General features: G+C 37.3%; 1 protein-coding gene across 6 annotated transcripts in view; it reads right to left on the bottom strand.

The window, feature by feature from the left end:
• crtc3 (CREB regulated transcription coactivator 3) overlaps positions 1 to 12552 on the bottom strand; it is a 73620-nt gene extending 61068 nt beyond the window's left edge. For 5 of the 6 annotated variants that reach the window (XR_001311301.1, XR_001311300.1, XM_014021416.1 and 2 more), the window contains exons 1-2: positions 11357 to 12552; positions 2729 to 2839 (exon numbers count right to left, since the gene is read on the bottom strand). Coding sequence is in view for 4 of the 6 variants with exons in the window: in XM_014021416.1 (XP_013876870.1) it covers positions 2729 to 2839; positions 11357 to 11488 (243 nt within the window). In the remaining 2 variants the exon portion in view is untranslated. The remainder of the gene's footprint in view (positions 1 to 2728; positions 2840 to 11356) is intronic. The other variant, XM_014021417.1, reaches the window with a different exon arrangement.
• Between the last annotated feature and the right edge of the window lie 3647 nt (positions 12553 to 16199).

The raw sequence follows: 16199 nt of genomic DNA on the forward strand, positions 1-16199 counted from the left end.
GAGAAGCCCCCAAGAAAACACTGCAGTGAAAAAGCTCCACTTTGTAAATAAATTATCCAAGCTATAAACCAACTTATTGTTATGCAGTTAAATGAATTATTTGTTAGAAGACAGAAATACGTGGTCCAAGGGTGAAGGTACTCCATGAGATGATCAGCTGAGTTTTATTGCAACAATAGGAAACACAGAGAATAACCTGGCCTGTCTCTGTGCCTCTGCTTCTCTGTCACTCACTGTATATGAGAGGCCTCATATACAGTATATACAGTATATATTAACAAACACCATTATGTCATCTTAGCAAGATTTGATACAAGGTCAATGGAAAACACAAAGATAAACACAAGTGATATCTAAGAATGATTATTGTTGTTAGCAGATCTTGTTCTGACTTTAATCATTCTATCTGCAGATGAACAGCATGTCATGAAAACCTAGGACATTAAAGGATGTCATGAATTACTAGCTTAAACATAAAAGTATTAGTTCCATTACACTACTTATTCGCCAAATGTTACATTTATTTATTAAAAGCAAGACAAACTCAAATTTTTTGTCTTGTTGACCAGCCCCACACTCCCCAAGGCCAGAAACTTTAGGGAACTAATGGATTCCACATAACTTTTCTTACCATAAAAATAAACATTAAAAAAAATTGTACTTTCATCCCTCTTACTAAGAATAAGATGCCAGGCTGCACCTTCTAACGTGTTATTTTGTGTGTGCAAGGAGTTGAAGATTCACACATTCAGCAATAATTTAAACATGAAACTACATGATTTGTCTGTCCAGTGTTTCCTTTGAAAATCAAAAACTTTGTTGTTGGGTTTTGTTTTTTACACTGAATCACCATGAAGAGTTTCTCACATCTGAAGTATAACAGAAAAACAAATGTATCACATGTAATTTTGTAAAATAAACATAAGAATAAAGGATATCATTTTCACCTAAAGCATATGTTCACATCAGTGCATAAGGATGCGCACACAGCTGCACTTCAGTTTTTTTTTTACATTTGTTGGTCTCATTTGACAACTTTTTACTGTTTTTAGTGCTTGCCTCAGGATGCTGCATCTGTTTATTGGTCTTATGTTAAAAGTGACATATATAATAAATGACATTCTAATCGAAATACAACAGTGTGTTTAACAAAAAAAAGTRTCATTTAGGTCATTAAATTCCATAAGCACATAATCTTTTGTTAAAGTAACCCTTAAGTGTAACAGTACGGTTTTATGAAAATTGATGTCTGCTCAGACTTTAATCATTTTAATGTATAATTTAACATAAAACATTTTGACAGCTTCTGTACCATTAGCACCCCTGCTGGCTGAGAACTAATGATTTACAAAACATYTGTTCTATTTCAACAACCTTAGTTGTATGGTACTTATTACAAGTCTTACTAAAAATGGGTTAATGAATCATCATCATCATCATCATCAAGAGGGATCTGGGAGTCATTTAGTTTGTCAGCATTCGCTCACAGTAGAGAAGGTGAACGGGTTGTTTGAGTGTGAAGGCTTTTCTTCCTCGGTGCACAGATTGATTTCTGCATGTGAGCTGCAAAGACTGCTCCACTTAAAAAGGGCCATTCTTTCAAAAACAAGGACACCTTTACCTGGACCTTCTGTATCCCAGCACTCCTGAGGGAGCTGACACAGATACAGAGTACTGGGCTAGCAAAATAAATAAATAAATAAAATCCTGTTAGATCACATCCAGCAGAGAAACATCTCAGAGAGCTGAGGATTATTGCATTGATATTTTATTCCATCTTCACCCTCAGAGGCAGAAACTGATGTGAATTATTTATTACTCTCAGAAGCAGCTTTATTTCTTTGTAAGTTTAGTTTACTGTTGGTCTGTTTTTAAAGTCAGTTGCACATTAGAACTGGATGTTGGACACAGTCGGCCTTGAAAAACTCCTAAAAGAGAGAAGGACCTTGAACGTGGCAGAYTGGAATCTCAAGAGAAGCAGAGTTTCAAAGAAAACATTTGTTTCAGGTCTTTTCGTTCTGTTAAAACTCCAGTTTACTTTAACCATAATATTCAACTCTGAGTTCAGACAGGGAGAAAACAGRGACATCAGCTGCACTGCACTTGTGATAAAGCTGCACTGCTGATGTAGAAAGTTCAGCAAGGAATAAATAACAGAAAAGCAGTCATTATAAGGCTCTGCATCCCACCACAAACAGTTCAGGTTCAGTAAAATAAATCAACTTAAAGCAACACACAACACCATCTCTTTTCTACCTAGTTCATATTTAACTGTAATAAACATGAAATTTAAATAATTTCTGTTTCAATTTTTAAAAAAAATCACTTTTACATACATTTCTAATTATTACTGAAATGAGCTTTTCAGACATGCAAACTAACTGCTTAAGACTCAATCTTTTTAACACAAAACTACTCATAAATCACAGTAAATGTAAAATAATTTGTGATTCATAGTAATCCACCTTAATTTTCCTCCAGCTACTAAACTTTAAACTTTTTAAAACGTTCCCAAATAAATGACAAGCACACATAAAATAAATTGAGTGCTTACACCTGCAAACCTCCCACAACACCTGGTTTCTTAGACCTGGACAATAAACTAAGAACTGAGTCTTTAAAATGAGCTGAATTCATGAAAATAAAATGATTTTGCTCCCTGTTTTTGAAAGGTGTCGCCACTTTCGGGTCAGGGTTTGCAGGTCGTGTGGTTCCTGCACGATCTTACCTGAAACTCGGTGTTGGTGTTGCCGATTTGATTGACGTTAGGCAGAGAGCCTCCGTAGTACTGCGCCCGGGACTGGGACAAACGAAGCTGCTGGACCTTCTGAAACTGCACCTGGATGCCATGAAGAGGAGACAACCATCAGAGGTGATTCACTCAAGTGAAAACAAGTTTATCACATGTATTCAAATTTCCCAGAGCGTCCACAATTCTCAGTAACTCAGTAACAGCAGTGTTCTTTCCTTTGTACCAAGGACTCAACTCTCAGTTCTAAAAAAGGGATTATTGCTGAGTATGAGAACAACAAACTTCTGGTACRTTTGATAATTTTGTGTAATTCGTATTGCAAAGTCAACAGTGGCCTGGAAATATGCATCAGAAACATACAATTTTATATTTAAAAAAATTCTTAACATTTAAAAGAGCCAAAATCCCTTTTAAAATAAACAGGTGTGCATTACAGATCAAATGAAGCTTTATATTCAGAGAATCTTTCACTGTGTCATAGCAACTCTAAAATGCATGTCTACACAACAGAAAGTTGGTATTTATCTGGATAAATGTTGAACACAGCAGATTAAGCTAGTAGCAGAACACCAAGTAAAAGTAGAATTCTAGCTAAAAGTAAAGGTTAGAAAACCAATTAGYAAAAGCTAAAATATGTAGTACCGTAAAGGCTAGAACCAAAATACTATTAAATTAGCAAAAAGCTACCTAAAGCAGTAAGGTTAGCTAAAGTTTGAGCTGTCTAACTTAAAGCCAAGGTAGCAAAAAGGTATCTGAAAGTAGCAATGGCCTGTCGCTAAAAGTATCAACAGGCCAACTAAAAGATAAAAACAGCAAATTGATAGCAGCAGAGCTGTAGTTAAAAACTAGATGTAGCATAAAAAGACAAAAAAAAAATAGAGCCTAAAATAATAAGTACTTTAGAAATTAAGAACTCTGCCTGAAGTGTAGAGGTTGACTAAGATCGGCCGGACTATATTTTGAGACAATATTTGTGAGTTTTCTTGTTTTGGCACCAACCGATCCATGCATGTGCTCACTGATACAATGAAATAAACAAATTCARACTGTTTTTATTGTATATATTTAAATAATCTAAATTGTTTGCTATGTATTGTTAATATGTTTTGTTTGTTTTATTAATATTTTTTTCTTTTTTGTTTAAATTGAGTCTTGTGTAACCTTTGTTATTTTTATCATGTAAATGAAAGACAAAATATTGGCTTCAAAAATCAGCCCAGAAAAAAATCAAAATAAAAAAATCAGCAACTACACATAGGACTACACTGATGTCAAAATAATCTGTAGAGTCGACATCAGCCTTAAAAATCCTCTAATGGTCGATCTCCACCAAAGAGAACAACGCCTCTGAAGGAAACTAATCTCAAAGGATTTTAGTGTGTTCCTACAGTGGGTTGACGTTCGTTATTCATACACGAACGGCTAAACTAAAGTATGAAGAACAAATTAGACTGCATTAAATAAATAAATAAAAAACAGGAAACTGTGTGAATGTCAATTTTGTTTACACAACGACCACAAACCCCACATTTTTGGACATCATCTTTCTTCAAACAGGAAAGAAGAGTGGTTACAGGAAAATTAAATTTCAACACTGACCAGTTTACTAAAAAATGCAGAACAGTGTAAAAATTAAAYCAAATTCAGACAGAAAGACCACAATGCAACACCCACAAAAGAAATCCCAACCACCAGCTTCATGAAAATCTAAAAGGTTCATCTAAACTTGACAAATGAAATATTTTTAACCATTTCATTCAATTTTAGCATTCAGCCTGGTTTACAACATTTATACAACTGTAGACACTGTGAGGATCCTCACTTATCACACTCAAGACAAAAAAAAAACAGAAACAGAAAACAAAGACTGTCTTGTTGTATTTGATCAAAGACATCCAATGCTGTTTTTTATTGTAGCCATATTATTTCTACTGTGGTTCGGCTGTTTTCGCACACATCAGCAGCGCTCGTTTCCTCTGAAACTGAAGATTTTCAAACCAAGTTTCAGTGGAGGTTTTTAAGAAACCCCCACAGAGGTGTGAAATCTTGTGCGAACTGATAGCTCATCATTTCCTACATGAYAACCCTGCCTGGCACAGAAACTACAGCCGATTCGACGGGGACAGCAAAATCCACGTAAACACGTTTTTTTTTTTCATGTTTATTTATCACAACCAACATTGAGAAAACGCTAACATTTCCAGAGATTGTTCCAGCGTAAACAGGCACACGGACTTAGCACGTAGATTATTTACAAAGCAAAGTACCTGCTGCAAAAACTTGCGAGCTCAAACGATATGTAAAAATGTCATTTGGTTCATGTGAATGTGAATAAGCCTCTTTTAATTTCAGCTGTTTGCTGCCTTTGTCCTGTGCTTTGGCATCACTTTCTGGGTTTTACTTTCACACCGGGTTCACTAACAGTTCATASTTTATTTCATTCAGTGACAACCACATCCTTTTTAGCTGCCCATTCAAGACCAGCCCTCCCCCACTTCCACAGAAAGAGAACTTTGTCCACAAATGTGAGAAAAGGGTCTCATTATTGTCCCGAGAGACTATTCATATTATGTGGACGTATATTTATACCCAATTATTTTTGCTAATTATTTATAAACCAAGAAAGCAAACAGATGATACGTGACTTTAGTGACCATGCCTTGGCATCTGATAAAATACAACAAAGATATAGACTTTAAAAAATTTAAAATCAACCTTTGGTAAAGAGTATAAACTAAATAAAAATGACTAGTCTTCCTGGACACAAGACACATCTGTAGTTAATTCAACTACAAAGTCTACCTTTAATTAAGCTGTCACTTCAGTCTGACAAGTAAAATTTAAACAGCGGGAACTTTCACCAGGTCATCTGAACCTTTAAAACGTCGTTTTCAACAGGAACTAAATGTGAAGATGCTTTTTTTCCTCCACAAACAGTCCTGCTTAAGAAAACATACAGGAGTCCGTTTCATCCAACAGTTGGTGGGAGAAGACCTCAGCCAGCTGTCTCACTCCTCTCCTGGTCAATTACTGATATGAAGCAAAACAATGAGTTCATTTCAACTGGACCATGGAAGCAGCTGGGATTCAGTGAAACTGGAGCAYATTTTCTACAGAAGGGATGAGAGAAAAAGCTCAACAGAAGGTGCTCTGGTTGCTTTAGGTTTGAAGGGAAAAACAGGGAGCGTTGAGAAGGAAAATACTGGAGCAAAGTGAATTGTCTCGATCAGTTCACAGAACTCAGGGTTGAAGGTTGAAATAAAARTACCAACAACTCAGGTCAGCTCAGTAGGAAGGTACCACATAGACCAACTTTGGCTGATTTTTTTTTGGCGTGAACGTTCACATTATAATTTTCAATGTGGCCCTGATGTGGCTCGCACACACACTGAAGACGACATGACGTCACATTCAGCTCACTGTTTACAGAATTAGTTAAACGTGGATGCTACATGTTAGCATGTCGATTCTGAAGTTGTTCAATCAAAGCCGATTTAATAATTATCTAACCTGCTGCAGTCAGTGTTTATGTCTAAACCTGTCTCTGACCGGATGCTCCGGTGTAGGATTTTATTTTTTGGAACGAAGCGATCTGCTGGAAGTAAAGTATTGATTGAGTAACTTTAGCATCAATACGATCCAGCAACATTACTATCATGTGTTTCTGTGGATTMTCAGTCATCCGGGGCATGGAAAATAAAACAAACAAAGATAAAACAATTGGACTTCTGTCCGGAAGCCAAGAGTAGGGTTGGGCAATATTTGCAAAAAACATTTTATCACAATTAATTGTAGTATTTAGCTGATAACAATTAATTTGACAAGTCCCTGGACACCCTCATATCCTAGTTACACGACAAATTTAAATCACTCTAGTGGGAAAGATTTGCTCTTCATAAAAAAATCGCTTCCAAATTGTGTCAAAAGTACAGACTTCAGGCTATACGTCTTTTTTCTTTKATTGTGTTGATAGGCCAAGCAAAACCAGAGTTATGATAAATAAATTACGGAACAATTTTTTAAAATGTGTGTCGTATTTGAAGCACCGAGCAGACTGACCGGGGATTAATCGTCAAGTGCCAAAAAAGTATTGATTGTTTTTCTGACGATTAATTGCACACGATAACGATTATGCCCAAACCTAGCCAAAAGCGGACGTTTTCCACAGATAATTTTTTTCCCATGGTTTTAACAATGAGCATTTTCTGAAGATAACGAGTTAATTTCCCGATGGTTTTCCTCATGAAGACAGCCTGGTCCCCTTAGCTTAGCACCGATGAAAAAGTCAGTTGAAACTTTTTTCCAAAGCGACTGCATCTATGTTTTTCAAAGCGACTGCAGTCTGAACGCTCGTGRYCACGAGCGTTCAGACTGCAGTCGCTTTGAAAAACAGATATGTATCTGATTCAGCACCACATACTTGAAAGGCCTGGGTTGGATTAGTCACTTTCAGACTGTCATGAAAACATCTGATATGGGTCACATGGGGCAAAACAATCAGATCGGAGTTGCATTTGCCTGCAGAGTGAACGTAGCTTTTGTCTGAGCTCCCTTTTTTTTACTCAGTTTTCATTTACACTGAAATTAAAAATATCTTCAAAACGAGTCAAACTGTAGTCATTGTTCCTTCATTGTTCATTGCTTAAAGACTCAATAATTAAAGGTCGAAAAATACATGGGCTTGCTGATACTGTATATATTTAAATGTTCTAGTACATTGTTTGCTACCCACTGTTTTATGTTTTTTTTATAAACGTTTCTTTTTTGTTTCAATTGAGATTGTGTAAGATTTGTTATCACTGTGTCATTTTTATCATGGAAACGTAGGAAGGAAAAGCAAGATCGGCTTCAAGAATCAGCCCAAAACAATCACCAGCACACGTCAGGGATCGGTTAGACCAGGGGTGCCCAAACTTATTCGATCAAAGGGCCAAAATGAAAATCTACCCAAAGGCTGCGGGCCAAATGCAATAATATAATAGAGGAAATGCTAATACTTCTTAAGTAAAGTGCTTTTACTTTTTATGATTAAGCCAAGAGCCAGTGCAGTGGCCCATATTTTGTTTGTTTGTGTTTTTAATCTGTACATTTGCTCAGGCAGCAAAGGCTCATGGGACATTTCATATATTGATAAAATATGAGTATTTGTGGTCTTATAAAGTTTTCAAATCTACGTGTGCTTAAATCTAATGTAAATATCTTCTTTGGTTTATTGTATTTTATTCATAATCTTAATATAATTCAGTGGCAAAGTCAGCTATCTGTGCTACAGTCCCTTATTTAGTCATTGGGCCATTGGATGTAATTACTGTACATGGGAATACAGAGTTTCTACAGAGGATGACAGGCAATTAAAAACTACTGGTGGGCCAAATCAAATGGCTTGGCGGGCCAATTTTGGCCCGCAGGCCCAACTTTGGGCACCTCTGGGTTAGACTGATGTCAAAATAAACTGCACCTGCCTTAAAATAGGGTTGGGCAATACTGGCAAAAAAATTAATCACGATTAATTGTGGTATTTAGCGGATAACGATTAAATTTGAAGATTAATCCCCTGGAATCCTTGGACACCCTCATGTCCTGGTCACATGACCAATTTAGTGGGAAAGATTTGCTCTTTGTAAAAAAAATTGATCCAAACTGTGTAAAAATTACAGATTTCAGGCTATACATCATATTTTAAATTGTGATAGATAAATAAATTACAGAATCTTATTTTTAATGTTTGTCATATTAGAAGTGGAGAGGAGCATTGAGCAGACTGACCGGGGAAATGTCCAGTCAGTCTGCCTGGTGGCATTAATCATATTAATCGTCAAGTGCCAAAAAGTAATCGATTAATGTTTTTCTGACGATTAATCGCACACAATACGATTATGCCCAACCCCACTTAAAAAACCTGTATAGTTCAATCTCTATCAATATTACTTTAACACTTTGCCAGGTATTGCAGTGGACCGTATGTATTTCTTCAAAGAACGTTACTTTTTTTGTAGCGCTGGGTTGAAAGTTGCTCTTGTACATTCAGCCTTTTTGTTTTTACCAATATCAGCACACGTATTTCACAGATGGTTCAAGGACTAACTCTGAAGCAAGAACTTAAAAAGTCCCTGTAATAAGCAGGTCTACAAACAAACAGCTGCAGCTTCAATACAATACAAGGAGAAACTACTTTGAACGGTTATGAAAGGACTTCTTCTGTCACTTTATGAAAGGAGCTAAATAAATCCTCCTTTGTGCTCGTGTGTCCTTCTTGGAAGAGTTTAATCTGATCCTAAACAACTAGGAGACACCAATGGCAGTTTTCTGGCCKATCATCTTTAAAAAGTTTCACCTGCTGATACTGATTTTTAAATATTTGACACTGTCTAATGTTATAAGGTCACAGAATACACCTTTAATGTTTCAATCTTTTTATGAAAAACACTGAACAATACCCTTGAAAAAATACAAACTTGTTTTAACTCACAGCAGAGCAAAAGGGGACAGCGGCTAATTCTCAGATCTTTGTGGAGGTAGATGATAAGCCGATCGTTTCTACTGATCCAAGTATCGTCTGATCACCCAAAACTAAGAAAATCATTGCCGATAAATCGGACGCCAACAATCAGTGTCGCCATTTAAATTTCAGGCTCGCTGTTAGACTGGAAGCACAACAAATCAAAACTTTAAATATATCAGCAGTATGTTTAACCCCGGACTGTAAGTTGTGTCATGCCATGTGCACTTTTACTTCTAAACAAAACAATCTCATGAAAACATGAGGCTGCAACATTAGTGTCATGAAGATACTGGCTGCAAAAACATTGATAACTAGACATGGGTTTTTACGATGTAAAAACAAGTGTGCATTGCCATATAGCATGTCATTGCAGCATGGCTTTGCCTGCAGCATTGGACTTGCAGAATGAACTTTGACCAARTTCAAATGTGTTTTCTACCAACTTGTGCTTGTCAAGTCAGCAGGTGTTTGTAATGAGGGTAATTGTGTAACAATATGAAGTTTGTAGAAATTTTTAATTAAAGTTACTGTAGCTGGGTTTTAACCCTAATCCCCCACATGAAAGCCCATATAGTTAACCATGGGACCATTGGAGATGTGGCAGAGGGCAATGCCAGGGGTTGGTTTGTATGTGTGCAGAAAGGGGCCACATTGCCAATGCAATTGTTGACACTAAACTGCAATATATTACAGCAATAGAGCAATATTAGGACAATAATAGTAAAACATCAAAATAYAATCATATTAGTATTGTAACCACTGAACTATTGAGATTAAATATTATTAAACTATGATTCAGTACCAAGTTGAGTACAGCAGGGGGCAGTATTGGACCAATACAAGGCTCCATTGACTCCCATTATAAATTATTAAACATTAATATTTCAAAAACTATAAGTTGTACAGGCACCAAAAGGCAAAGCCATCATTTGGCASAGGAGCTTTACAGATATAAACTACATAGCAGCTGGAGGACAAAGTATGCAGGAGGAGAAGCRTGCCAAAGTGGAGATGACTTGGATGGGAAACTAATCACAATAGTGTGCATTGCATTGGCAATGCACACTGATAAAACACATTCAGTAACAACCCCAACACTCTCTATGTGAGGAGTGGGGCTTCATCAGATTGCCAAATTTTTTGAATGCAGGTTGAGTCTGCAAATTATTATTATTATTATTATTATTTCTTATACTGTACACTGATGTAGCAACACATTGAGCAGCTCTATTAAAGGTGCAGCTGCATTGCTTTGAAGAACCCTCAATAAAATCCTGATCAACTTTTTTCCCCTCTATCTCTTTGCACAACTTTGAAATAAAGCATCCATATTACACAGYAAAACATGCAGCTTAGTCAGTAAGAGAGTTTTAATATTTAATGTTTTTTTACGAAATTGTAGTTTAAGTTTTGTGATTTTGGAAGATTTTATTGCAGGATATTCAGCTGACAATTTATGATGTTACAAACTAATAATATTTTGCTAACCACATTAATGATGAGCCAAACATGCACTTCTATTCACCAAGTGTGTTTGTCACTGCTGCAGGACTTTGTTTTCTGTCAAACCCCACAGGAAGCAGTGAGTGCACAGTCAGCCTGACATAGACCTCAATGGACTTTTAGCTGAAATATTATTTTAAAAMTGGACGTGAAGTCTTCTTGTCCCATCTCAAACAGAAAACACTGCAGACACATCAAAATGTGCGTGTGACCATCAGTGTCACTTTTCTATCTGTCATCACTAACATGGCAGTCTGGGAGTGACAGGCACAGGTGAGTGGTTACCATGGTGATCATAATGAGACACTGGCAGCAGTGTAAACATTTGTTTTATATCTYTGTTTTCCTTAAGACAATAAAAAATAGGCATGTATCTGAGCTTAATTACTACAAAATTATGTTGTAAACTTTGTCCAGTACATTAACATATTCCATACTTCAGTACTTCTTTATTATGTTAAAATACTTTAATTGTACACCTGAGTTTKGATGTTTGAGCTGTGCAGCAGTCTGAAAGGCACAGATCTGAGCCGGCAGAAGTGGCCTGTCAGGCTGACCGCAGAGGGCCATCTGAGAGTGAAGAACATGGATTTATTTACCCGTGACACAGTCAGGTCCGTCATGAGCTGCTCAAAGGCCCGCGTCTCCTCTGCTTGCTTCTGGTTGTGCAGCGCGATCTTGTCGCTGAACTTCCTGGGGGTCGAGCCACCTGTGCCCGCGGAGCCGGACATCGTGTGCGGGCCGCAGTTTTTCCCCCAACTTCAGCTTCTTGGTTTAAACAACAACAAAAAAGTGTGGAGCGTGTGTGGAGCCGGGGGTCTATCTTCCGAAGCCTGTGAGCGAAGGCTGCAGCAAACCCATCAGACGTTCACAACACACCCCGCGCACGAGCCGTAAAACCCGGGTTCCCACCGGCAGASAGCTCGGCTCTTTGATCCGAACCGAGCTAACGATGCTAAGCTAAGCGCCCTTAAATAAAAAGTTGTTAACACAAAAAGGGAGTAAACAAAAGTCTCTGCTGGTGTTTGCGTTTGCTCGTTATTTGCAGCAACTTTCGCGGGAAAAAATACTCAACAAMTAGAAGTTTTTACTCCGTTTAACTTCATTTTAAGACAGTTCCATGAACTACTTGTTTGAATCTATATTTACATGACGTTAGCTGTCGTCGCTAACAGCATCAAGTGGACCGAGAGCCGAAGCAGCGGCAGCTAGCCAAGTTAGCTAAGCTGTGTGTGTCATCTCAGTTAATTTAGACAAAATCGTCCTTACTCATTTCTTCACTCTTCCGTTAGTCTTGTATAAAAAGCGACTTTAAAGTTAGTCCCTTAAACATTAGCAAAGATCTGCTCGGTACGAAACGGTTTTCAACAAGTGTCCGCCGGGTCTTGTGTTGACTTCACAGAATTTCCACGTTGTTTTCCCCCAAACCGAGAACAAAGTAGCCTTTAAAAAAAGAAAAAACAATTCGTCTTCGACATGGAAACACGATCCACGCTGTTAAGTTGATATCACAGCTCTTCACAGAAGRGACGAGTCCCGTGTTAATCCACGGGCAGCAGCGGGGAGATCTGAGACAAACTCCAGTCCGACGACTCCATGAAGATAAACAAACAGCGCGGGCAGGAAAGCTCGTCTCTCCTTCGCCAGAAACGCAGGAGTCTTCAGGAAATTTGCAGCTGATATTTTCAGCTCATCATTAGTCCAATGAGAGGGTTAGACACGACAACTGAGACCCGCGGGCTTGTTATCCTGATACCGCTGCGAGAAAAACCGTCCCTCGTTCAAACACCGTCAGTACCGGCCGTGGCCACTGGGCGGCGACAAAACCACACCGCTGCTGCTGATGGCGTTAACTGCGACATTGTTGAAGGAATGCATGTCGCTCGACACTTTTTATACAACAGTTTAGACTAATATCATCTTGTGAAGAGAAATTGTAAGAATTGTAGCAGTATTGGTCAAACCTTGCAAATACAGCTGGGCACAATATCTCATGCAGCATCACAAATGTCACTCTTGTGAAAGACTCAGCCACCACCACATCACTTATTATTATTATTATTATTATTATTATTATTATTATTATTATTATTATTATTGAGTTATAGCTATTTTTGTGTTGGCTAAGATTAATTGGCAGCAGTGAATAGTTAACTTTAAATGTTGATTAATATAATTGCCTGTGTTTTTCTGCTGTTCAAAGAGTCCTTTTGTTGATGTTGTGTTGACTGATATTTTAATGGCATACATTTGTGATATATATTGTGCAGCCCTGGCTACATCCACACGAATCTGACCTTAATATCTGTAAAATTGCTTGAATTATAGATAATTTTGTATTTTCTATGGTCAGTAGACTGTAAAAGCCAATTTGGGTTATTTTCTGAACTCATTAATACAAATTGTTTAGTCATTTTAGCTTTTATAGAAATCCTTTTGACTTTCTCTGCTATTTTTAATTGCAACTTGTTTTAATTCTAATTTAAGCTTTGTTTGCTTCTTTCAGTTGCTTTCTGCTCATTTCCGTTGTTTCCTGTTTTTAACTTTTAACAAATATGAGCTTTTGTCAGCTAAATTACCCCCCCCCCCCCATCTTTCAGAATTGAGCATTCACACTGCATTTTTGCAGGAAGTGAAAATGTTCTAGTTATAGTTGTTTAGAATAAATTTGTTGGTTAATAATTTGTTTAGGTAATATTTTTTATCTTTGCCTGGGGCATATGACCTTTAGGTGGATCTGTGTGCATGTGGGTGGACATAACATCACTGTGAACATGTACCTCATTTTTAGCCTGCTGACTTTCATTCATTCATTCATAAAGTTTGTTTCATTCATAAAATACAGCGGGTAAAATAAGYATTGAACACGTCAACATTTTTCTCAGTAAATATATTACTAGAGGTGCTAATGACATGAAATTTTCACCAGATGTTGGTAACAACCCAAGTGATCCATACATACAAAGAAATCAAACCATAAATGTCCAGAAATGAAGTTATTTGTAATAATGTGGAATGACACAGGGGAAAAGTATTGAACACACTTACTGAAATTTATCTAATACTTTGTACAAAAGCCTTTGTTGTCAATGACAGCTTCAAGCCGCCTCCTGTATGGAGAAACTAGTGGCATGCATTGCTCAGGTGTGATTTTGGCCCATTCTTCCACACAAACAGTCTTCAAATCTTGAAGGTTTCGTGGACCTCTTCTATGAACTCTGATCTTTAGTTCTTTCCATAGATTTTCTGTTGGATTCAGGTCAGGTGATTGGCTGGGCCATTCCAGCAGCTTTAGTTTCTTTCTCTGAAACCAACTGAGAGTTTCCTTGACTTTGTGTTTGGGCTCATTTGCTGAAATGTCCAGCCACGTTTCATCTTCATCATCCTGGTAGATGGAAGCAGATTTTTATCAAGAATGTCTCTGTACATTTTTCCAYTCATCCTTCCTTCAATTATTTGAAGTTTGCCAGTACCATATGCTGAAAAACAGCCCCACACCATGATGTTCCCACCTCCAAACTTCACTGTTGGTATGGTGTTTTTGGGCTGATGTGCAGTGCCATTTGACCTCCAAACATGATGTGTATTCTGGCATCCAAAGAGTTCAATGTTGGTCTCATCTGACCAGACTATATTCTCCCAGTATTACACAGGCTTGTTTAAATGTTGTGCAGCAAACTTTAAAGGAGCTTCAACATGCTGTTTCTTCAGCAGTGGAGTCTTGCGTGGTGAGCGTGCATACAGGCCATGGYGGTTCAGTGCATTACTTATTGTTTTCTTTGAAACAAACGTACCTGCTAATTCCAGGTCTTTCTGAAGCTCTCCACAAGTGGTCCTTGGCTCTTGGACAACTCTTCTGATAATTATTTTCACTCCTTTGTCAGAAATCTTGTGAGGAGCACCTGGTCGTGGTCGGTTTATGGTGAAATRATGTTCTTTCCACTTCTGAATTATGGCCCCAGCAGTGCTCACTGGAACCTTCAGAAGTTTAGACATTCTTCTGTAACCGATGCCATCATTATGCTTTGCAACAATAAGGTTGTGAAGGTCTTGAGAGAGCTCTTTACTTTTACCCATCATCAGATGGTTCTTGTGTGATACCTGGCCATCATTTGGGACTGAACCAGCTGATATTAATTTGCACTGACAAGGGGCAGGCTTGTTTTCTAATTATTGAGAGAGTTCAGCTGGTGTCTTGGCTTTCCATGCCTTTTTACACCTCCCTTTCTTCATGTGTTCAATACTTTTTCCCTGTGCCATTCCACATTATTACAAATAACTTCATTTCTGGACATTTATGGTTTGATTTCTTTGTATGTATGGATCACTTGGGTTGTTACCAACATCTGGTGAAAATTTCATGTCATTAGCRCCTCTAGTAATATATTTACTGAGAAAAATGGTGACGTGTTCAATACTTATTTTACCCGCTGTACTTAAGTATAGTTGAAGTCTATTGTGCCAAGTGTATTTTTATTTACCAACTACACTTTTAGTGTATTTTTAGTATAAGCCAAGTATAATTAACACAAACTTTAAGTATATCTCATCTCTGAAGTACATAAATATAAACTGAAAGTACTCTCTTGTTTTTTTGTTTCAAATTAATCTACTTCAAGGACATTTGCATTAGAGCCAGCTGCTGCCCTCATGAACCAAACACAAGGATACTGTGATGCTAATAAACTTTTAACCACAATGTTGCCAATTTTAGTCTCAGACTGTGGAGTTGATCATTTAAGTTTGAACAAACTGTTTTGCTTATTTCAACTTTTAGCAAAAGTTTTATCAGTTTTAACTTTTAGCTGTTGGGTTTGGATTTTTTTTTTCAACAAATTTTAGCCAAGTCATTTGCACTCAGCAATAACACTGTATTCTCACAGGAAATGCAAATGAACCCAGTTAAATGTTGAGTTTAAACAGGAACTCGTGTCATTCTCCTGCAGAAATTTCATGCACACATCACAAAAACCTGGACACGTAAACCGCTAAAAGTGCAGTTTTTTCAGTTTTATAGTTTATGGACAAAACTGATTCAGGTTCATGTTTTTAGTGGAAGTTACAAGAAGCCACTTTACAGGGACTGAAGAGCCACGTGGCTCCACAGATGCAGGTGGTTGAGTCCCATAACAGCTAAAACTTAACAATAACATACGGAGGAAGATAAATAATAACTAGAGAAAATGTTAGTGTAAATCCTTCTTGCTGAAAACCTTAGCTGAAAGTTAAAGTTTAATGAAAGTTCATCTGAAATGTGAAAGAAGCACAAAAACTCAAATTAGCAGAAAGAAGCAAAAAAAGCAGAAATCAACAGAATAGCTAAAATAGCAGAAAAAAGCTAAAATTAGCATATTTAATTAATTTATTTAAAAGAACAATGTACATTAATCACTCTTCTGTGAATCTAAACAGCTAAATTTTATCTGTTGTCCTGTATAATAA

This window comes from Austrofundulus limnaeus, unplaced genomic scaffold, assembly GCF_001266775.1.
Source record: "Austrofundulus limnaeus strain Quisiro unplaced genomic scaffold, Austrofundulus_limnaeus-1.0 Scaffold292, whole genome shotgun sequence".
NCBI classification, from domain to species: Eukaryota; Metazoa; Chordata; class Actinopteri; order Cyprinodontiformes; family Rivulidae; genus Austrofundulus; species Austrofundulus limnaeus.